The sequence below is a fragment of the Oncorhynchus masou genome, chromosome 32 (genome assembly GCF_036934945.1).
Source record: "Oncorhynchus masou masou isolate Uvic2021 chromosome 32, UVic_Omas_1.1, whole genome shotgun sequence".
Lineage (NCBI taxonomy): Eukaryota > Metazoa > Chordata > Actinopteri > Salmoniformes > Salmonidae > Oncorhynchus > Oncorhynchus masou.
Window position 1 is genome coordinate 37,899,269 of NC_088243.1, and position 22,822 is coordinate 37,922,090.

A 22,822-nucleotide genomic window follows, 5' to 3' on the forward strand; every position below is an offset into this window, starting at 1 on the left:
CTCTGCTGGAGACCAGTGTTACTGGGAGGTTGTTGATGTCTACAGGACTCTAAAGGGAGTGCCTGGGTAGAGAAGGTAAAGGGTTGTGTGTGGGGGGGGGGTGTCAAGGGCTGTTGTAGTGTTATGTCTATTGTAACATTTCTTCCCTCTGTATGTCTCTCTCTCTCTCTCTCTTTGTGTCTCTGTCTTCCTCTCTCTCTGTGTCTGTCTTGCTCTCCTAGTTCGGTTTTTTGAGTGTTTGTTGGGGATGGAGGAGGACCAGAGAGGAACAGACTCCACCCTCTCCCAGAGCATCAACCCAATTAAATCAGCCGGAGCCCTGAAGGACAGCCTCAGCTCCAATGAGTGTGCAGCTCTGGGTGTGGCACAGGACTGCAGAGACTCCCAGGGGATTGGGAGGGCTGAAATCACAGACTCTCGGAGCGAAGGAACGGGTCAGCAGACGGAGAGTGAGATGGAACACACCACTCAGGAGGGTTGCACTACGCCGGACCGCCCTACAGATGGGGAAATGAGCCAACCCAAGCATGAGGAGCAGCAGGGAGGAGAGGAAAAACAGGAGGAGGTGGAAGAGGCAGAGGAGGCCTTGGTATTAGAGGAAGAGGAGAAAGAGGAGAAGAGAGATGGTGTTGATTGTTTAAAAGCTCCTCTTGAGGAGATCTCAGCCTTAGCAGTGAAGGAGCAGCTCACACTGGAGGAGGCCCAGCTGCGCGAGGAGGCCCAGCTGCGCGAGGAGGCCCAGCTGCGCGAGGAGGCCCAGCTGCGCGAGGAGGCCCAGCTGCGCGAGGAGGCCCAGCTGCGCGAGGAGGCCCAGCTGCGCGAGGAGGAGTATGATATGTTTGGAGTGGACATGGTGGAGACTATCAGAGACCGGGTGGCTTCTCTGGACGACCTGGCCAAACGCATTACAGTGGAGGAGGTGAGTGGGAGAGACTGTGTGTGGACTGAAGTTTTATGACACACACACAAACACACGTTGACACTTACAGAGAGCTGTATTGCACAGTTTTGTTACATATTGCAGTTCGGTGCATATTGCAGTCACGGTTCGGTTTTGGTATAGCTGGAAAATGAAATGCCATTTAGAATGTTCAGCATTCACAATGTTCCTTGCATTGCCTGTTGTGACTGGATATTTATGTTGGGCCTTTCAAGTTTCTACTCTGATGCTGCGATTGTAACCATGTGGGAGGTTGGAATTTACCAGTTGTGAAGTCATAAATACCAGTTGGATACATTTGTGATTTCAATTGTTGAGAAACACTGATTAGCTAATGGCCAACCAGCTGTCAACCTTGTAAACACATTCTAGAGTTCAAAAACCACTTTAATATATTGCTTATTATAAGTACTGTTTTGTTACATTTAACTGATGAAAGTGCTGTTATAGAAACCATTTTCTTCATAGGTGACCTCAGTAATCAACATCGGCGCTCAAGGATGATAGACGAGTTTCCTACTAGTAATTACCAGTTTAAGGGGCCGTTCGAGTGGATCTCTCCCAGTCGTATGTGGTAAATTCACACTTCTCACTTGGTTACGAACGCACCATGAGGTTGTCAATGGCACGGGACATCTCTCACTCTGGGAAAATGTGATGGGCTGTCACTGTTAAGTAAGCGCAACACAAGGTGCATTGGCCAATTAATTGAAAACTTCTGCTTTTGTTTTGCTTACATAGAGCGGGTTCTACCCATTTCCTGAAATGGGTGGAAGAGGGAAGTTCTTAACGTGGCTCAAGCACTTTCACAAAGTGCAGAAACACCCTGTTCTCAACCACAGAGAATGGGGCGCATATCGGGAGCTATAAGCATACCTTGATTGGGAGTCCCGTAGGGCGGTGCACAATTGGCCCAGCGTCGTCCGGGTTTGGCCCGGGGTAGGCCGTCATTGTAAATAGGAATTTGTTCTTAACTGACTTGCCTAGTTAAAAAAAGGTTAAATAAAATTTAAATAATAATAAACCAAAAACTATTAACAAATTAGGGCTGTCCCCATATTTAGATTTGTTTGAATCAAATCAACTATATGTAGGCTACTTTGTCTGATGCTTTAAGCACTGAAATAAAACTGAAGACACACAAATGACCAAATAGGGAGCCAGAGATCAATATAACCAGAAGAGTCAAACCTGCTTCCCCCCCTTCCCCCCCCTTCCCGCTGCCGACTGCTGCTGGCCTTTGCAGATTCTGACACCTTATGATTTTCACATTCACATTTTCAAGAAAACAGTTTAATTAAGACAAACAGAAATAGTATTGGATCCCCAAATGGGCACATTTATAAGTCTACATTTACAAGCCCACATTTACAAGCCCACATTTACAAGCCCACATTTACAAGCCCACATTTACAAGTCTACATTTACAAGCCTACATTTACAAGTCTACATTTACAAGTCTACATTTACAAGCCTACATTTACAAGCCTACATTTACAAGCCTACATTTACAAGCCTACATTTACAAGCCTACTTTTACAAGCCTACATTTACAAGCCTACATTTACAAGCCTACATTTACAAGCCTACATTTGTGTAAGCGTCAGTAATTAGCAAGCAGACAATGTTAGGCCATAATTAGCCCTTGGATGCCAAATATGGAGCTGGGTGTGTGTGTGTGGGGGGAGAGAGAGGTGTGCGCGTTTTAGTGTAGGTGTGTAATGGATTGCGTATGTTTCTGGCGAGGGAGAGGAACGAGGCCATCGTCGAGTCACACTGAGGGTAAGGAGGGGGTGGGTGCACGCGATTCACAAGGCTACATCGTCGAGTCACACTGAGGGTAAGGAGGGGGTGGGTGCACGCGATTCACAAGGCTACATCGTCGAGTCACACTGAGGGTAAGGAGGGGGTGGGTGCACGCGATTCACAAGGCTACATCGTCGAGTCACACTGAGGGTAAGGAGGGGGTGGGTGCACGCGATTCACAAGGCTACATCGTCGAGTCACACTGAGGGTAAGGAGGGGGTGGGTGCACGCGATTCACAAGGCTACATCGTTGAGTCACACTGAGGGTAAGGAGGGGGTGGGTGCACGCGATTCACAAGGCTACATCGTCGAGTCACACTGAGGGTAAGGAGGGGGTGGGTGCACGCGATTCACAAGCCTACATCGTCGAGTCACACTGAGGGTAAGGAGGGGGTGGGTGCACGCGATTCACAAGCCTTCATTGGCGATGCAGTGGCCGTATTGGAATGGAATGCCCACCAGTCAGGTCTGGGCCACGATGACAAACGACTGAAGAGCTCTGTACATAATGGTTTAGGCGAGAGTAGAGTTGATCTCTGAACAGCTACAATAATAACCTCATTAAAACTGGAGGGGCTTTTCATCGTTCTCTATCTCTCTCATGCGTGCATACATTTTTACATATGGGTGGACCCAGGAATTGAACCCACAACCCTGGCGGTGCAAGCGGCATGCTCCCCCCCCCCCCCCGTCCCACTCTCCTCCACCTTCTGTTTTCATCTCTTTCCCTCATTCTTCTGTCAGGCCTGACAAGAGTGTGACTGAAGGGTGAAACCGATCAAGCGAATGTTGTGAACCTGAGCCTCTCCAGCTGATTGTTCAGAAAGGAGGTGATGTCACCAGGTGACGTCACTGGATGAGATGATATGATGGCATCAGCCGATTTCACTTGATAAGATGACACCAGCTGTCACCAGCACCTAAGACATAGGGCGTAGTCTAGCGGATCTACTTTGTCTAGTCGGTGACCATCGTTGGTAATCTGCCTTTCAAAGTGTGTTGCGTCATGGGGATAACAATTGTCTGACTTGGGCTTACACGTCGACTGCGTGAACTTTACACGAACCATGAGATCAAAGGTCATGCAGTTTTTTTTGATGAAGTCGCCTTCAAGTCGCTGTAGTTGTTTCTCAATTCTAAAGCTACAAATGAAAGTGATATGAGACCTCTCTCTAACCAATTAATTGTTCACACTTAATGTTTTCAGTTTGTGAGTGTGTGATATAGGGGTATAGAAAATTGTATTTCTACATTTATTCCGAAAATCTTTTATGAACAATAGCAGCTATGTTGACACTGCCATGTTGATCTGAGACTTACTGTTGGAAAACCACTACAGAGTCTGACTTTCGGCTGTCACATATGCGCCTCCGTCGTCTTCACTCGCCGACTTTGCAGTCGGCTTCGTCTGCAGTCGGCTTCGTTTGCAGTCGGCTTCGTCTGCAGTCGGCTTCGTTTGCAGTCGGCTTCGTCTGCAGTCGGCTTCGTCGGTTTCGTCTGCAGTCGGCTTCGTCTGCAGTCGGCTTCGTCTGCAGTCGGCTTCGTCTGCAGTCGGCTTCGTCGGTTTCGTCTGCAGTCGGCTTCGTCTGCAGTCGGCTTCGTCTGCAGTCGGCTTCGTCGGTTTCGTCTGCAGTCGGCTTCGTCTGCAGTCGGCTTCGTCTGCAGTCGGCTTCGTCTGCAGTCGGCTTACAACTCAAACACCCAGTTTCTCAGAGGTTTGAGGTTGACATGAGAGGGCAGTGTATGCTGACACCTAGTGGGGATACTATGTCTATTGCTGCCTTCGTGTGTGTGTGTGTGTGTGTACTGCATGGTGTACTGTATGTGTGTGTATTGATATATATGTAATGTGTATGTGTCTATTGTGTACAGTATGTGCATGTTAATCAGTTGACCTGGACCTGACCTTTTGACCATGTCCCGCTGACCTCCAGATGACCCCTGTCCCTGGCCTTGTGTCCATCCTGAAGAGGAGGAGTGTGTGTGTGGAGGATGTGCGTGTGGCTCCCTTATCGGCCCCACTCAAACACAAACACCCTGCTAAACGCAGGGTCCGTTTCAAAGTACCTGACGACGGCTTTGACCACGGTAAGTGTGTGTGTGTGTGTGTGTGTGTGTGTGTGTGTGTGTGAGTATATGTATACCCAACAATGGTTATGATCAATTGCATGTGTATGTTTGTGCACATACAGTATTATACTGCTATGTGTGTCTGTCTGCATTCTTACTATGTCACCCTCTGTCCTCTCCCTTCTTCCCTCTGTCCTCTCCTTCCCTCTGTCCTCTCCCTTCTCCAGACAAGAAACAGTTCAATGAAGGTCAGATAAAATAGAATAAGCATCTAAACGTGTTTCCTTTTCCCCCCTGCAGACGAGGTGGGCGGAGACTCCTGCCTGCTCCTCTTCCTGCTTTGCCTGGTCACCGTGGTGATCAGCCTGGGAGGCACCGCCCTCTACTGTGCCCTGGGCGACGCCCAGTCCACTGTCTGCACCGACTTCTCCCGTAACGCTGACTTCTACCTCGCACAGCTGCATCGTGGAATGGATCAGCTCCAAAACTGGCTAACCCCCGCGTCTTAGCTGACCCCCAAGAGGAGAGGAGAAGAGAGGGGGAGGAGAAGAGAAATAGGGGGAGGGAAAGAAAGGAGAGGGGAGGGGGAGAAGAAGGGGACAGAGGAGGAAAACTCCCTTGTTTTGCAGAGTGGATACTCGCCTCTCTTTATGTCCTGCCCTGTTTTAATCTCTCTCTCTCTCTCTCTCTCTCTCTCTCTCCCTCTCTCTCTCTCTCTCTCTCTCCCCCCTCTCTCTCTCTCTCTCTCTGTCAGTCTTTCTGTCTTTACTGGCTGGCCAGTTAGTGTGTTTGTGTGGCGGGAGAGAGTGATTGAACGATGTGTGTGTCTGTGTGGTACTGGTAGGCTGCATCCACACTAAAAGTTCCCTAAGACATCTGCAGTGCTGCCTAGTAGAACTAGTAGGACTGACATAGGACCTGTAGTATACTGGACCACCCATAGACGTCAAATGTACACTACTGGACGTGGACTGACTCGAAGTCAGCCCAGAGGAATGGATAATATTCATTACCACTGACCTTGAACCTGCTCACTACTACATGGACCTGTCCTCTGGGTCCTTCAGGCAAGGACAGAACTGCTCACCTGCCCAGACAGGAAGTGCTTGTGTAGCCATTTCAGAAACCGGCACGGCTCTTTGTTTACTGCCGCCATTTTTAATCTCATCTACACCTCAAAAATATGAACAATTCTGCTGTGGTCAGAAACATTAAATAATGTCTTTAAAATAATCCTCTAATAATGAATGTTTTGTTGTAATGAAACAGATTTGACTTTCCTTTACGTTCCTCACTATTGAGTATTTTTATGTTGTTGGTTGGGTGTTTCTTTGGGCTGAGGATAGAAGTTGCCCCGAATCACAGATCTAAGATCATATCTTAACCGCATCCTCAACCATGAGGGTGATGAAATATCTGACCCTGTATCAGTGGATAGGGGAATCTGCTACCCCTTCTGTTTATTGGGTTGTTTTGGGGTACAGATAGTTCAGCCTGATTGTAGCGTTGGCCCCTTGATGACCCTTAGTGTGTGTCAGACAGAGATATATGCAACACGGACAAGAAAGCAATACATGTCTGTAATCATGTGCGTTAAAGAAAGTTATTTTATTTATTTCGTTCTTTAAAAAAAAAGTAAACCCTTTTCCTCCCCAATTTCGTGGTATCCAATTGGTAGTTACAGTCTTGTTTCATCGCTGCAACTCCCATACGAACTCGGGAGAGGCGAAGGCCGAGAGCTGGGCGTCCTCTGAAACACAATCCAACCAATGCCCGCTTAACCCGGATGCCAGCCGCACCAATGTGTCGGAGGAAACACAGTGCACCTGCCGACTGTGTCAGTGTGCACACTACACCCGGCCTGCCACGGGAGTCGCTAGTGCGCGATGGGACAAGGACATCCCTGCCGGCCAAACCCTCCCCTAACCCGGACGACGCTGGGCCAATTGTTCGCCGGCTGCGACAGAGCCTGGACTCGTTACCCAGAATCTCTAGAGGCACAGCTAGCACTGCAGTGCCTTAGACCACTGCACCACTCCGGAGGCTCAGGCATGTCTATATATTTATCTTTCTTGTCAAATAATTATGGGCATCATCATGGGATTGTCATGATCAGTCTTACTACAGTTCATTACCTCCTGCGATCAATGGAATCAATTGATTTATTTTTATTTTTACATGTACATTTTTTCATTTGTGCTTTTTTTCTTCTTTTTTGGACTTCTAGTCTATTTAATCAATGAGCTGGTACATTTTTTTTGTGACAGTTGGTGGAAATGCACAAAGTCAGCGTGTCTTAGTTTCGTTAGGAAACGTTCTGTAGACGTGGATGGTTTGATGGCGCAGGCTGAGCAGTGACTCTCAGGCTACACCCCAAATGTCAAGTGCCTTCCTCTCCTTGTCTACTCTCCTTCCACTCCTCCCTCTTCTCACCTACTCTCCTTCCTCTCCTCCCTCTCCTCGTCTACTCTCCTCCCTCTCCTCGTCAACTCCCTCTCCTCGTCTACTCTCCTCCCTCTCCTCGTCTACTCTCCTCCCACTCCCCGTTGACCCTCCTCCCTCTCCTTGTCTACTCCCTCTCCTCGTCTACTCTCCTCCCTCTCCCCGTTGACCCTCCTCCCTCTCCCCGTTGACCCTCCTCCCTCTCCTCGTCTACCCTCCTCCCTCACCTCGTCTACTCTCCTCCCTCTCCTCGTCTACTCTCCTCCCTCTCCTCGTCTTTTCTCCTCCCTCTCCTCGTCTACTCTCCTCCCTCTCCTTGTCTACTCTCCTCCCTCTCCTCGTCTACTCTCCTCCCACTCCCCGTTGACCCTTCTCCCTCTCCTCGTCTACTCCTCCCTCTCCTCGTCTACTCTCCTCCCACTCCCCGTTGACCCTCCTCCCTCTCCTCGTCTACCCTCCTCCCTCTCCTCGTCTACCCTCCTCCCTCTCCTCGTCTACTCTCCTCCCTCTCCTCGTCTACTCTCCTCCCTCTCCTCGTCTACTCTCCTCCCTCTCCTCGTCTACCCTCCTCCCTCTCCTCATCTACTCTCCTCCCTCTCCTCGTCTACTCTCCTCCCACTCACCGTTGACCCTCCTCCCTCTCCTCGTCTACTCTCCTCCCTCTCCTCGTCTACCCTCCTCCCTCTCCTCGTCTACTCTCCTCCCTCTCCTCGTCTACTCTCCTCCCACTCCCCGTTGACCCTCCTCCCTCTCCTCGTCTACTCTCCTCCCTCTCCTCGTCTACTCCCACTCCTCGTCTACTCTCCTCCCACTCCTCGTCTACTCTCCTCCCACTCCCCGTTGACCCTCCTCCCTCACCTCGTCTACCCTCCTCCCTCACCTCGTCTACCCTCCTCCCTCTCCTCGTCTACTCTCCTCCAACTCCCCGTTGACCCTCCTCCCTCTCCTCGTCTACTCTCCTCCCACTCCCCGTTGACCCTCCTCCCTCACCTCGTCTACTCTCCTCCCTCTCCTCGTCTACTCTCCTCCCTCTCCTCGTCTACCCTCCTCCCTCTCCTCGTCTACCCTCCTCCCTCTCCTCGTCTACTCTCCTCCCTCTCCTCGTCTACTCTCCTCCCACTCCTCGTCTACTCTCCTCCCTCTCCTCGTCTACTCTCCTCCCTCTCCTCGTCTACTCTCCTCCCTCTCCTCGTCTACCCTCCTCCCTCTCCTCGTCTACTCTCCTCCCACTCCTCGTCTACTCTCCTCCCACTCCCCGTTGACCCTCCTCCCTCACCTCGTCTACCCTCCTCCCTCACCTCGTCTACCCTCCTCCCTCTCCTCGTCTACTCTCCTCCCACTCCCCGTTGACCCTCCTCCCTCTCCTCGTCTACTCTCCTCCCACTCCCCGTCGACCCTCCTCCCTCACCTCGTCTACTCTCCTCCCTCACCTCGTCTACTCTCCTCCCTCTCCCCGTCGACCCTCCTCCCTCACCTCGTCTACTCTCCTCCCTCTCCTCGTCTACTCTCCTCCCTCTCCTCGTCTACCCTCCTCCCTCTCCTCGTCTACCCTCCTCCCTCTCCTCGTCTACTCTCCTCCCTCTCCTCGTCTACTCTCCTCCCTCTCCTCGTCTACCCTCCTCCCTCTCCTCGTCTACCCTCCTCCCTCTCCTCGTCTACCCTCCTCCCTCTCCTCGTCTACCCTCCTCCCTCTCCTCGTCTACCCTCCTCCCTCTCCTCGTCTACCCTCCTCCCTCTCCTCGTCTACTCTCCTCCCACTCCCCGTTGACCCTCCTCCCTCTCCTCGTCTACCCTCCTCCCTCTCCTCGTCTACTCTCCTCCCACTCCCCGTTGACCCTCCTCCCTCTCCTCGTCTACCCTCCTCCCTCTCCTCGTCTACCCTCCTCCCACTCCCCGTTGACCCTCCTCCCTCACCTCGTTTACTCTGATCTGAAAACACAAGACCGGTGAAACCAACAGCAAAATATAATCATATTCAGATTTGTTGTAAAATGCACAATAAACTGTAGATTCATTAATTAGCTTGGAAGAATGCCAGGAGATTGACTTTAGTCTCTTGTACTTTCAGAGGTGTGCAGGTGGAGTGGAGACGAGGACAGGAAGCCACTGTAGACTATTGAGATGCAGCCTTGTTTTAATTTAAATTTTATTTTCACTCGTACTCTGGCTGGTTCAGATGACTATCTTACTTTTGGAATCTGAAGTATTTATATATCTGCACAATGTAGGGGGAGAGAAAACAAACGATCAAATCTAATCTTTATGTGCATGTCTTTTTCTGTTGTTTCTCTAGTTTTGGCTTGTTGTGGGTATCGTAGATTCATTTTTTCACGTTTGTCATTGTGGTTTAGATCTGTCTTTACAGTCTGGAGGGATTACTGTGTGGTGGGTGCTTTTAAACACCTGTTTCTCTCTGATAATAATAAACCTTATTGTGGGGACTGGTCTGACAATTGTATACTGTTATAAAGTTCCATTAAGTTAGTCATACAGCTGTTAAGTTGTTATTACGTTTGTAAGTTGTTAATCATTCACAATAGTCTGATAAACCCAGATACAAAAGCCAGAGACCAAATACACAACACTTCTTTCTGAACGACACTCTTTTCGGGGACAGCCACTAGAGGCAGCCTTGAACAGCTGCGCCGCAGTTGCGCAGACAATACACGTTTTAGGCGAAACCAAGTTAATATTTGATTTCGCAATTATTGGTGTTCTGGGTTTGGTGAAAGTGATACGAGAAATGTGTATGTATATATATGTATGTATATATATATATATTTTTTTTTTTCATTTACAGTCAAACAGGCGAAAACACCCAACTTCTCAGCAGACCGGAACTATGACCATTTTTCAATGGTAAACGGCATGAGTAAGACATCTTAATTTATCCACCATCTTTGGTCTGACGGCCATTTGCGGATGTAAACACAATTTCCCCAGTTCCACATGCGTGCGAGATCGGGATGGCGTCAAAGTTCGAACGTTTTGCCTCTGCAGGGAAAGGGAATGGTTTACGAGCAACACACGAAATACACGCAGGTGAACTCCTGTATACGGCGGAACCTCTAGCATACTGCGTGTCCAACACATGTGCCAAATACCTCTGTCACAGCTGCTTCTCACGGTAGGAGCTGTTGACCTTTTCGTTCTGACATGACACTTATCTAAAGTAAGTTTTTGCGTTTTACCCAATAGGATTTGTGGAGGGTAAACTGACCCTCTACCTGTGCCTACGTACACTTTCGTCATTTCGTTCTGGACCCTTGTTGGTCGGGTTGTTGTCAGATACTACTATATAACTAACAGATAGCTGAATGCCTTTTTATAGCTCACCAACACAGCCATAAACGTTTCTTATAATTAATTTCCAACGAAACGGAGTGTAGAATCAACTACAACAGTCCAAAAACGTTGATACACTACCAGACGTGAGCTTTGCTGATGTACTCCAACTGGACGCTAGATGGCAGTGTTGCTTTTCCATTTTCTTTAGCTCTAGACAATCTTTGTGTATCGGAATCTATTGTAGCAGTAGGCGATGAGATTTACAGGTGATCGAGTTAATTATGTATGATAAGGGGCTAGTTATCACTCATCTCAGAGAGCACACTGTTCAGTTCCATAAAGATCTTCACTAAGAACCCAATTGTAAATTATATATTTTTAATAGAGACATTGGCCAACTGGGTAATTTGCTAATTGCAATGTTTGCATATCAATCCTAGGCCTGAATCCTCCTCATACAGTGCTCTCAGAGTATTCACACCCCTTGACCTTTTCCACATTTTGTTGTTACAAAGTGGGATTAAAATAGATTTGATATTTTTTGTCAACGATCTACACAATATACTGTCAAAGTGGAAGAACAATTCAAACTTTTTTTTTTATTCATGGAAAATTAAACATATCTTAATTAGATAATTATTCAACCCCCTGAGTAAAACATGTTAGAATCACATTTGGCAGTGATTACAGCTGTGAGTCTTTCTGGGTAAGTCTCAGAGCTTTGCACACCCGGATTGTATAATATTTGCACATTATTCTTCAAGCGCTGTCAAATTGGTTGTTGATCATTGCCAGACAACCACTTTCAGGTCTTGCCATATATTTTCAAGACAATTTAAGTCAAAACTGTAACTAGAGCACTCAGGAACATTCAATGTCATCTTGGTAAAGCAACTCCGGTGTATATTTGCCTTTGTGTTTTAGGTTATTGTCCTGTTGAAAGGTGAATGTGTCTCCCAGTGTCTGTTGGGAAAGAGGACTGAACCAAGTTTTCCTCTAGGATTTTGTTTGTGGTCGGCGCTGTTCCATTTCTTTTCCCCTCAAACTCCCTAGTCCTTGCCGATGACGAGCATACCCATAACATGATGCACCTACCACCATGCTTGAAAACATGAAGAGTGGTACTCAGTAATGTGTTGGGTTGGTTTTGCCCCAAACATAACACTTTCTATTCAGGACATCAAGTTAATTTCTTTGCTGTTTTTTTTTTGCAGTTTTACTTTAGTGACATATTGCAAACAGGATGTGTGTTTTGGAGTATTTCTATTCTGTACAGGCTTCCTTCTTTTCACTCTGTCAATTAGGTTACTATTGTGGAGTAACTACGATGTGGTTGATCCATCCTCAGTTGTCTCCTATCACAGCCATTAAACTCTGTAACTGTTTTAAAGTCATCATTGGACTCATGGTGAAATCCTTGAGCTGTTTCCTTCCTCTCCGGCAACTGAGTTAGGAAGGAAGCCTGTATCTTTGTAGTGACTGGGTGTATTGATACACCATCCACAGTGTAATTAATAACTACACTATGCTCAAAGGGATATTTAGTGTCTTATTTTAGATTTTTTTACCCATCTACCAATAGGTGCCCTTAATTTGCGGACCATTGGAAAGCCTCCATGGTCTTTGTGGTTGAATATGTGGTTGAATTTCACTGCTCAGCTGGGGGATCTTACAAATAATACATTAGGCCTACTGTTACATGCCTGTGCTCATCAACATGTTTTTTTTAAAGGAAAAGTGAAATGACTCACAGCTCAAATAATATGAAACAACTCCCTGACATCGGACATGATACACATTTTAACAGCACAACAAAATAGATAAAACATGTTATTTTGCAGGTGCCTTTTCATTTGTACATCAGTGGTGCAACTGTCTTTCTAACTGCACGGAACTAAAGCTGTGGTGCAGCTGTCTTTCTAACTGCATGGAACTAAAGCTGTGGTGCAACTGTCTTTCTAACTGCACGGAACTAAAGCTGTGGTGCAGCTGTCTTTCTAACTGCACGGAACTAAAGCTGTGGTGCAGCTGTCTTTCTAACTGCACGGAACTAAAGCTGTGTTGCAACTGTCTTTCTAACTGCACGGAACTAAAGCATGTGGTGCACCTGTCTTTCTAACTGCACGGAACTAAAGCTGTGGTGCAACTGTCTTTCTAACTGCACGGAACTAAAGCTGTGGTGCAGCTGTCTTTCTAACTGCACGGAACTAAAGCTGTGTTGCAACTGTCTTTCTAACTGCACGGAACTAAAGCTGTGGTGCAACTGTCTTTCTAACTGCACGGAACTAAAGCTGTGGTGCAACTGTCTTTCTAACTGCACGGAACTAAAGCTGTGGTGCAGCTGTCTTTCTAACTGCACGGAACTAAAGCTGTGGTGCAGCTGTCTTTCTAACTGCATGGAACTAAAGCTGTGTTGCAACTGTCTTTCTAACTGCACGGAACTAAAGCTGTGGTGCAACTGTCTTTCTAACTCCACGGAACTAAAGCTGTGGTGCAGCTGTCTTTCTAACTGCACGGAACTAAAGCTGTGGTGCAGCTGTCTTTCTAACTGCACGGAACTAAAGCTGTGGTGCAACTGTCTTTCTAACTGCACGGAACTAAAGCTGTGGTGCAACTGTCTTTCTAACTGCACGGAATTAAAGCTGTGGTGCACAGGAGAGAGAACTTTCCAGTGGGCAAAATCCTTTATCTTGAGGTTACGGAGGAGGGGTTGTAAAATGCAATCTGTTAATTATTATGTCATATACAGTACCAGTCAAAGGTTTGGAGACAAACTCATTCCAGGGTTTTTCTTTATTTTTTTTACTATTTTCTACATGGTTGAATAATAGTGAAGATATCCAAATATATTTGAGATTCTTCAAAGTAGCCACCCTGTGGCTTGATGACAGCTTTGCACACGCTTGGCATTCTCTCAACCAGCTTCATGAAGTAGTCACTTGGAATGCATTTCAATGAATAGGTGTGCCCTGTTCATTTCTGGAATTTCATTCCTTAATGCATTTGAGCCAATCAGTTGTGTTGTGACAAGGTACTGTAGGGGTGGTATACAGAAGATAGCCCTATTTGGTAAAAACCAAGTCCATATTATGGCAAAAACAAGGAGAAACAATAGTCCATTACTTTAAGACATGAAGGTCAATTAATCTGGAAAATTAAGACCTTTTGAAAATTTCTTTAAGTGCAGTCGCAAAAACCATCACGGGCTATGATGAAACTGATTTTGATGAGGACCGCCACAGGAAAGGAAGACAGAGACCTCTGCTGCAGATGATAAGTTCATTAGAGTTACCAGCCTCATAAATGCTTCAGAGATCAAGTAACAGACACATCTCAACATCAACTGGTCAGAAGAGACTGCGTGAATCAGGCCTTCATGGTCGAATTGCTGCAAAGAAACCACTACCAAAGGACACCAATAAGAAGAGACTTGCTTGGGCCAAGAAACATGAGCAATGGACATTAGACCGGTGGAAATCAGTCCTTTTGGTCTGCTGAGATCAAATTAGAGATTTTTGGTTCCAACCGGCGTGTCTTTGTAAGACGCAGAGTAGATGAACGGATGATCTCCACATGTGTGGTTCCCACCGTGAAGCATGGAGGTGTGGGGGTGCTTTGCTGGTGACACTGTCTGTGATTTATTTAGAATTCAAGGCACTCTTAACCAGCATGGCTACCACAGCATTCTGCAGCGATACGCCATCCCACCTGGTTTGCGCTTAGTGGGACTATCATTTGTTTTTCAACAGGACAATGACCCAACACACCTCCATGCTGTGTAAGGGCTATTTGACCAAGAAGGAGAGTGATGTAGTGCTGCGTCAGATGACCTAGCCTCCACAATCACTCGACCTCAACCCAATTGGTTTGGGATGAGTTGGACCGCAGAGTGAAGGAAAGGCAGCCAACAAGTGCTCAGCATATGTGGGAACTCCTTCAAGGCTGTTGGAAAAGCATTCCAGGTCAAATCCAATTTTATTTGTCACATACACGTGTTTTAGCAGATGTTATTGCGGATGTAGCAAAATGCTTGTATAGGTGAAGCTGATTGAGAGAATACCAAGAGTGTGCAAAGCTGTCATCAAGGCAAACAGTGTCTACTTTGAAGAATCTCAAATATAACACATATTTTGATTTGTTTAACACTTTTGGTCACTACATGATTCCATATGTGTTATTTATAGTTTTGATGCCTTCACTATTATTCTACAATGTAGAAAATAGTAAAAAATAAAGAAAAACCTTTGAATGAGTAGGTGTTTCCAAAACTTTGACTGGTACTGTATAATATGGACATATCTCTGTTAACACAGAGTAGTGGATCATAATACTTTTGCAGCCCTATTTTGTAAGTGGGGATGCAGCTTCTCCATTTGCAACATTGCTCAGGCGCCCCTGTGTGTGTGTGTGTTGTTGACGTGTTTATGGGGTCTTATTGATGTTGTTAGCTGCTTAACACTGAACACTGATCACTTTAAGAAATGACTTTACCCCAGCATTCAGTTACTCACTCACTCACTCACTCACTCACTCACTCACTCACTCACTCACTCACTCACTCACTCACTCACAGCAAGTGTGTGTGTCTGAAATGATGAGCCACTGACCTGAGAGCAAAGTGGTTATTATGCTCACATCCACAACGGAATGCAGGCGGAAATGGTTGAGAACCAAAACAAAAGCTTGTCTAAGCCGACCCTTGACCCCTCTGCTCGTCATGACATCATCACCCCCACCTCCATTCTGTCTGCTCCATCTATTAGATACTGCTAGTCCAAAAGAGAGAGAGTGTGTGTGTCCAGATGGCATAGAGATAAACAAACAGGAAACCACTGATTAATATTCATCCCCCTTAGTGTAGAAAAGTCTAGGTATTTTCATTGAAATATTTTCCTGCCTACGTGTTTGGTTCAGTCATATTTTTTTATTGGACATCTCTGGCCTTTTAAGAGCTTTCACACTTTATGTTGACAGATCTCGTATTCAATTTAGACAAGTAGGACATTTTCACTGAGATACGTACCTTCTCTCTGTAAGCGGGCGGACGTGGGTGTGAATTATAGGAAGGAAAAGGGGGGTGATAATTAAAAAAATCACCTGGAACGGTGATTTATAGTTGTCAGAACCTGGTAATATGTAGGTTGGGACATAAACCTAAACTTCAATGGCTAATTTCTCTGAATATGGGAAAATAACATAACTAAATTCACTGGGAATTCATTACATTGAATGAAGAAACAATACCCTAAGCCGCAGCGCCATATTACTTGTCAAACATAGGCAACTGATACTAAACTCAGCAAAAAAAAGGAACGTCAACCTCGTTTATTTTCAGCAAACTTAACGTGTAAATATTTGTATGAAAATAAGATTCAACAACTGAGACATAAACTGAACAAGTTCCACAGACTTGAATGTTTCCCTGAACAAAGGGTGGGTCAAAATCAAAAGTAACAGTCAGTATCTGGTGTGGCCACCAGCTGCATTAAGTACTCCAGTGCATCTCCTCATGGACTGCACCAGATTTGCCAGTTGTTGCTGTGAGATGTTACCCCACTTTTCTACCAAGGCACCTGCAAGTTCCCGGACATTTCTGGGGAGGAATAGCCCTAGCCCTCACCCTCCGATCCAACAGGTCCCAAACTTAAATCCTCTTTTATTGTGCTTTTTGAGGTGGAATGACCCATATGCTCAAGCTCTTGTCGCACACTATGCACTCCGATAAAGCTACCTCCTGCCTGTCTCTCTTAGCTTCTAAACACAGTGATCTACATAGCCTACTATACACCAGTGCTGCTTGACTCCCCCCCCCCCCCCTGTTTTGTACCAGGTATTGCTAATGACTAGGTTAGGCCTATCTGAAGTACTTTGCACATGGTTTCAGACACCCCCAACATGTTCTCCATTACTCTCCCAAAAGGATCTGTAGTCGTGGAGTTATAGTGTGTGATGATGGTGTCAGCTTGCGTGACCAGTAACCCCCCCCCAGAGACTCTTATCTTTCTAAGTAAAGGCCTATGTTGGTCTGTAAATGTGCAAGCGTGTGTCTGTGATTTAAACTAGCCAGAGGGGCGTTTTTAAAGGAATTAAAGCCACATCAAAGCTGGAGGTAATTGCTGCCTGGCTGATCTCTCTCTCTGCTGTTTGTTTTTAATGAGAGCTAATCGCTAGGGGTGCAGTTGACACACACACACACACACACTCAACACAGCGTTGTCTTGCTAGCCACAGGTCAACAAACAAACAAATCATTTGCAGTTCCTCCAGTCACAGGAGAGAAGAGGGAGGGGGGATAGAAGGAGAAAAAGTGTGTGTGTGTGTTTATGATCATAGTGAGTGGTATGTCTGACAGTTCAAAGGGAGTGTTTAGCTGTGTTATCAGTGGTTACTTGTGTGTGTGTGATTATTATCAATATGACCTAATGTTAGAATTTAGACCCACATTAAACTAAAATCACAGCAACATCTCCTGGCAGAGACAACGCCTGGCCTAATTACATGCACGCGATTAGGCCAGGCTTTGACTCTGGCAGTAGGTGTTGGTTTTTAATGTGGGTGTAATTTCTAACTTTGGGTCATATTGATAATAATTGCCAGAACAATGTGATATGGTTTTTGGCTACGCAGGTGTGGAATCGCTCAGGAATAGTTTACTAGAGCAAATTATTCTTCACACGCGCACAGACCGATTTAATAATCCTCCGATATGAGGAAAAGAGCTGACTGTATGCAGTCTGTCCTGAAGCAAATACCTACTTTAGATAAGAGGGGAAAGATGCAATATTCACAGAAAATCTCCAACGCAAAGTCGAGATGAGAACAGGGGGATTTGTTGACAGGCTTGTCAGCATTCCTCTCCATCCTATTTTCTCTCTCTCTCTCTCTCTCTCTCTCTCTGTCTCCCTCCAGGTAAAATCTAATGCCTTCATTCCATCCGAAATACATAGCTAAGTTATTGAATACTTTAGCAACGTCACCTCTCAGATCGGTCAAATGAGTTGTGGTATTGAGTAGAAAGACATGCCTTTGCAATTAGAATGACTGCAAATGCATGAATACAGTGTGGTGTTAGTAGTTGTTTTGGATAATGTCTAGGCCTATATTATCAGGAGCTATACCATGGCTGTATGACGACGTTGTATGAATAGCAAAGGGATATAGCAGGTAGACCTTTTTCAAGTCAGTTCGACAATAAATAGCCAATGTGCCCCCGACTCCGTGGCTGGCTTAATAGGCCTATGAAACACGCAGAAGAAAATGAAATGAATGTGCCACAAAACAAATTTAAGTGGATTTCAACTCATCGTTACCACTTACATTTACATGGGACGTGCTAATTCACTCACATGAAACTCATGCTCTCCCTCATCCGTGAAAATAAATTTGACGGCAGCCGACCACAGCGCGCCTGTCCTATCAATAGGTCACTAGAAGATGCTGTAGAGCCTATCGTTTGTTCTAGCGGGAGAAGGATATACAGACCTTTCTGACTTGCGAATTGAAACTTTTAATTGAAAAGAAGCCTTAGTTAATGAAGTGGAAAAGTAGCCGGCTGACAATGAGTCTGTTGTTGCTTATGGAAAACACTGAAACACACACACACACACACACACACACACACACACACACACACTGTTCAAAGAGACCACCAGATGAATTAGTCACCACCATTACAATGGCTATTAGGTTTGACTTTTAAATGAGTCACATTAGAGAGTTAAAACATCCTAAACAACACACCCATTCACAGGAAACCATGAGTTCAGCACCATAGCATTTAGCGCAACAGCTCTCTTTTACAGCCTGGTTCGATCGTCTGTGTAAGTAGTACTGCTTTCCCCATCCCTAAAAATAGTCTTGGCTGACCGAGAGTTGTCTGTTCTTTCGACCCATTAATTGTTTAGAAATTTTGAAACGTGTTTTTTTTCTTCATATAGACACACCCTATGTTTGAATAAAATCAATTATATGTAGGCTACTAAGCTTGTCTGGTGCTTTAAGCACTGCTATTAAAAATGAAAACACAACTACTAAATACGAGCCAGAAATCAATATAGTCTACAAGGCGTGAGTCAGACAGGTGTCTCGTGCTTTAAAATAAAAAATACACTACCGTTCAAAAGTTTGTGGGTCACAAAGAAATGTCCTTGTTTTTGAAAGAAAATCCCCCCAAAATTGTCCATTTTAAAAGAATATCAAATTGATCAGAAATACATTGTAGACGTTAATGTTGTAAATGACTATTGTAGCTGGACATGGCAGATTTTTTATGGAATATTGACATAGGTGTACAGAGAGGCCCGTTATCAGCAACTGTCACAGGCTGACCACACCGCTCGTGAGCGTTGCAAAATAAGTTTATGAATCTATGTTATTCAATTATTGCACCCACACTGCTCTCGCATGTCAACGAGCATCTGCATTTTCAAGGGATAAAATAGAAGTCATTCCTATTTCTGACGCAGATTGCGCTGCAAGTCCCGCCTCTCCCATCACCTCATTGGTTTATAGAAGCAAGTACCCACGTGCCATCTCCTCATTGGTTATGCCCACGTGGGTGATTGAAAGACGAACTGTGTTGCCGGTTGGTGTACTATGAAGGTTTAGATGCCAATCACCATATAAGTTCAAAGATGAAAAGCCTGGAAGGAGGAGAGATGACTAGAAACGATTTGGTTGACCGTTTTATGTGTGGATTAATTTTTGGAGTAGAAGACCTTGTGCATTTCAGGTAAAACAACAACTCAATGTTTATATCCCAGGACAAATTAGGTAGCAACAGCAAGCTAGCTAAATAGGACAAATTAGCCATTAAGTGCAAGCTAACTAGCTACATTTCCAGAAATGTTTAATGCTTTTCGACCTGTCCCCAAATTAATGCCATTGTTTCAGTTTGTTTTGATATTTTAACCTGTGTGCCATGATCGTGTTTGGTGTAGGGGGACTAAATACATTTATGCACGATGACGCACGCATGCAGCCGGTTTGGGTTCCTTGTCACTCCTGTGTTCCAATAGCACGTTGTGTTAGCTAATCCAAGTTTATAGTTTTTAAAATGCTAATTTATCATTAGAAAATTGCAAAAGGGTTATGTTAGCACAGCTGAAAACTGTTGTCCTGATTAAAGAAGCAATAAAACTGGCCTTATTTAGACTAGTTGAGTACCTGGGACATCAGCATTTGTGGGTTCGATTACAGGCTCAAAATGGTCAGAAACAAAGAACTTTCTTCTGAAACTCGTCAGTCTTTTCTTGTTCTGAGAAATGAAGGTGAGAAATGCGAGAAATTGCCAAGAAACTGAAGATCTCGTACAACGCTGTGTACTACTCCCTTCACAGAACAGCGCAAACTGGCTCTAACCAGAATAGAAAGAGAAGTGGGAGGCCCCGGTGCACAACTGAGCAAGAGGACAGGTACATTAGAGTGTCTAGTTTGAGAAACATATTCTTCAAACGTCCTCAACCGGCAGCTTCATTAAATAGTACCCGCAAAACACCAGTCTCAACGTCAACAGTGAAGAGGTGACTCCGGGATACTGGCCTTCTAGGCAGAGTTGCAAAGAAAAAGCCATATCTCAGACTGGCCAATAAAAAGAAAAGATTAAGATGGGCAAAAGAACACAGACCCTGGACAGATGAAGATTGGAAAAAAGGTGTTACGGACAGACGAATCGAAGTTTGAGGTGTTCGGATCACAAAGACAAACATCTGTGAGACGCAGAAAATATGTGGAGGAGTGCTTGGCGCCATCTGACAAGCATGGTGGAGACAATGTGGTGGTCTGGGGGTGCTTTGGTGGTGGTGAAGTGGGAGATTTGTACAGGGTAAAAGGGATCTTGAAGGAACTCTATCACTCCATTTTGCAACGCCATGACATACCCTGTGGACAGCGCTTAATTGGAGCCAATTCCCTCCTACAACAGGACAACGACCAAAAGCACAGCTCCAAACTACGCAATAACTATTTAGGGAAGAAGCAGTCAGCTGGTATTCTGTCTATAATGGAGTGGCCCGCACAGTCACCGGAGCTCAACGCTATTGAGCTGTTGTGGGAGCAGCTTCATCGTATGGTCCGTAAGAAATGCCCATCAAGCCAATCCAACTTGTGGGAGGTGCTTCAGGAAGCATGACGTGAAATCTATTCAGATTACCTCAACAAATTGACAACTAGAATGCCAAAGATCTGCAAGGCTGTCATTTCTGCAAATGGAGGATTCTTTGACGAAGGCAAAGGACACAATTATTATTTAAATTAAAAATCATTATTTATAACCTTGTCAATGTCTTCACTATATTTCCTATTCATATTGCAACTCATTTCATGTATGTTTTCATGGAAAACAAGGACATTTCTAAGTGACCACAACTTTTTAACAGTAGTGTAGATTTGTGATTACTTGATTTTAAAAAGAACTTGGTCAACCAAACAATCGACAAATGGGGTCAGCTCTTGTAAGTAGGTTTGTGTGTGTGTCATCGATGCCGTGGTAAAGTTTGAGACGTTCAAATAGGTCATATGTGATTTTTATTGACCAGTGCAGCTGTAGCAGTTAGAATCTAATCAAATCTTGATTAGCATCATAGTGACATTATCACTCGGACACCACGGTCTTGTCCGCTATAGCGAAATGGAAAACAAAAATGTGCGTTTATTTAGGCAAGTACCTGTTTCACTGTGTTTGAAAAGTTTATCTTCTGTCGCCATCAAACCTAGAGTTTTTCGTGGTATAGAAGGATTGACAATACATTATTTGTTGTGGCCTTAATAATAATCATTTGTGTGTCGGGTAGGGTTGGTCTTTGTCCACATTTTCATACCATCATACCGTTTCTGTACGGTATTACCAGAAGTGCACGCAAGGGGCCCTATTTGAGAAAGGGGGGGGGACGATTTTTTAAAATATTTTTTTTATACACAAAACAATTTAGTCAACCGGGATCTTGATCCAGGAGGGGATTGAATGTCTCTGCTGTAACCAAGAAGCTTGATCTGGACACTTTTTAAATAGCAAGTTAGCAAACCAAATGTATAGCTGGAACCCTGATCTGGATTCCATTTATCAGACACATCTTGGATTGAATTTATTAGCAGCATGCGCTCCTGCAGCCTCCGAGTCTTCATCTATCGCTAGTTCACAATACCCCGGTAAACGATATCAACTGTACATCGCTCAAGCCTACCGTCCAAAGTGTCTCTTTTCCCAAGACGGCCTCTTCTATCCTGCCGTATCCCTGGTCAGAAGTTCACATGTGGGCTTTGGTCACACAGCAGCTTACATTAGAATGCTCCAGGCATTACAACCTGCTATATACCATCTTCAACCTTGCGCACGCACACACACAGACTTGTCAGATCAGAGGCCTGGAAATGAGAAAATCAGTCAGGCACGATGGGCAGCCCGTGGAAAAGGGCCCCCGCTAATTACTACCTAACACTGAACCATCGCTATACAGCTTACTGAGGAAATGAATTACCATGCACACACTTCCATCAAAGGACACTTCCATCTTCATTCATCATGTACAGTACCAGTATTCCATCTGATGAGAGTAAGAGAAAGAGAGCGAGAGAGAGAGAGGTACTTTAATTCTATATTGCTTGTCAACATTTCTTAATAAACTCACTTTAACATAGTCATGAATATTGATTAGGTGCCAGGATACGGATTCTCTCAAGCGGAACGTCATCACCTGCTAAGTCAACTAAAATCCGCTCAGACGAGAGAGGGAGAGAGAGACAGGCAGGGGCTTTTTTTGTTGTTGTGATTTTTCCCTTTAAAATGTATACCAAACAAAAACCAATGATTGCAAAGATAAATATAGTCCTTGTGCATATAGTTGAACTATTTCCACAGAACATTTAGCAAAAACACATTTACTTGAAGAACAGTGCAGATACGAAGTTTGGTAACAATTACCTAGAGAGAGGGAGATGAAAGTCATGATGTGGTGGGGGGGAGAAAAATAAAGATTTAGATGAGAGGAGAAGAGAAGATGCACATTTTGGTTACAGACCCCGAAGATGGACATATCTACAGTAGTCCTTGCCTTGAACTGGAGAAAGAGAACATATGAGATCTAATCGACTCAATAAAATAGGTCTTAACAGGACCAGGCCAATAAATTAACCCAATAACAGCAGTAGTCAATCTGTGTATGGTAATACTGATATTTACAGAGAAAGTAGACTGATTGAGGTCAACAGAATAGTGTGTGTGAGTCTGTCGGTGTGTCTACATGGTGTGTATGTGTGAACGCATATGAGGTCAGTAGAGCA

General features: G+C 45.1%; 2 protein-coding genes across 2 annotated transcripts in view; both read left to right on the forward strand.

Moving 5' to 3' along the window:
- The window catches only part of LOC135527202 (consortin-like), a 29,387-nt gene extending 19,688 nt beyond the window's left edge, over positions 1 to 9,699 (forward strand). The window contains exons 9-11 of the mRNA XM_064955816.1: positions 222 to 919; positions 4,681 to 4,834; positions 5,117 to 9,699. Of these exons, the coding sequence (XP_064811888.1) occupies positions 222 to 919; positions 4,681 to 4,834; positions 5,117 to 5,325 (1,061 nt within the window). The 3' untranslated portion in view covers positions 5,326 to 9,699. The remainder of the gene's footprint in view (positions 1 to 221; positions 920 to 4,680; positions 4,835 to 5,116) is intronic.
- Positions 9,700 to 10,115: 416 nt separating this feature from the next.
- The window catches only part of smyd3 (SET and MYND domain containing 3), a 196,650-nt gene continuing 183,943 nt past the window's right edge, over positions 10,116 to 22,822 (forward strand). The window contains exon 1 of the mRNA XM_064954069.1: positions 10,116 to 10,385. Coding sequence (XP_064810141.1) covers positions 10,225 to 10,385 — 161 coding nt within the window. The 5' untranslated portion in view covers positions 10,116 to 10,224. The remainder of the gene's footprint in view (positions 10,386 to 22,822) is intronic.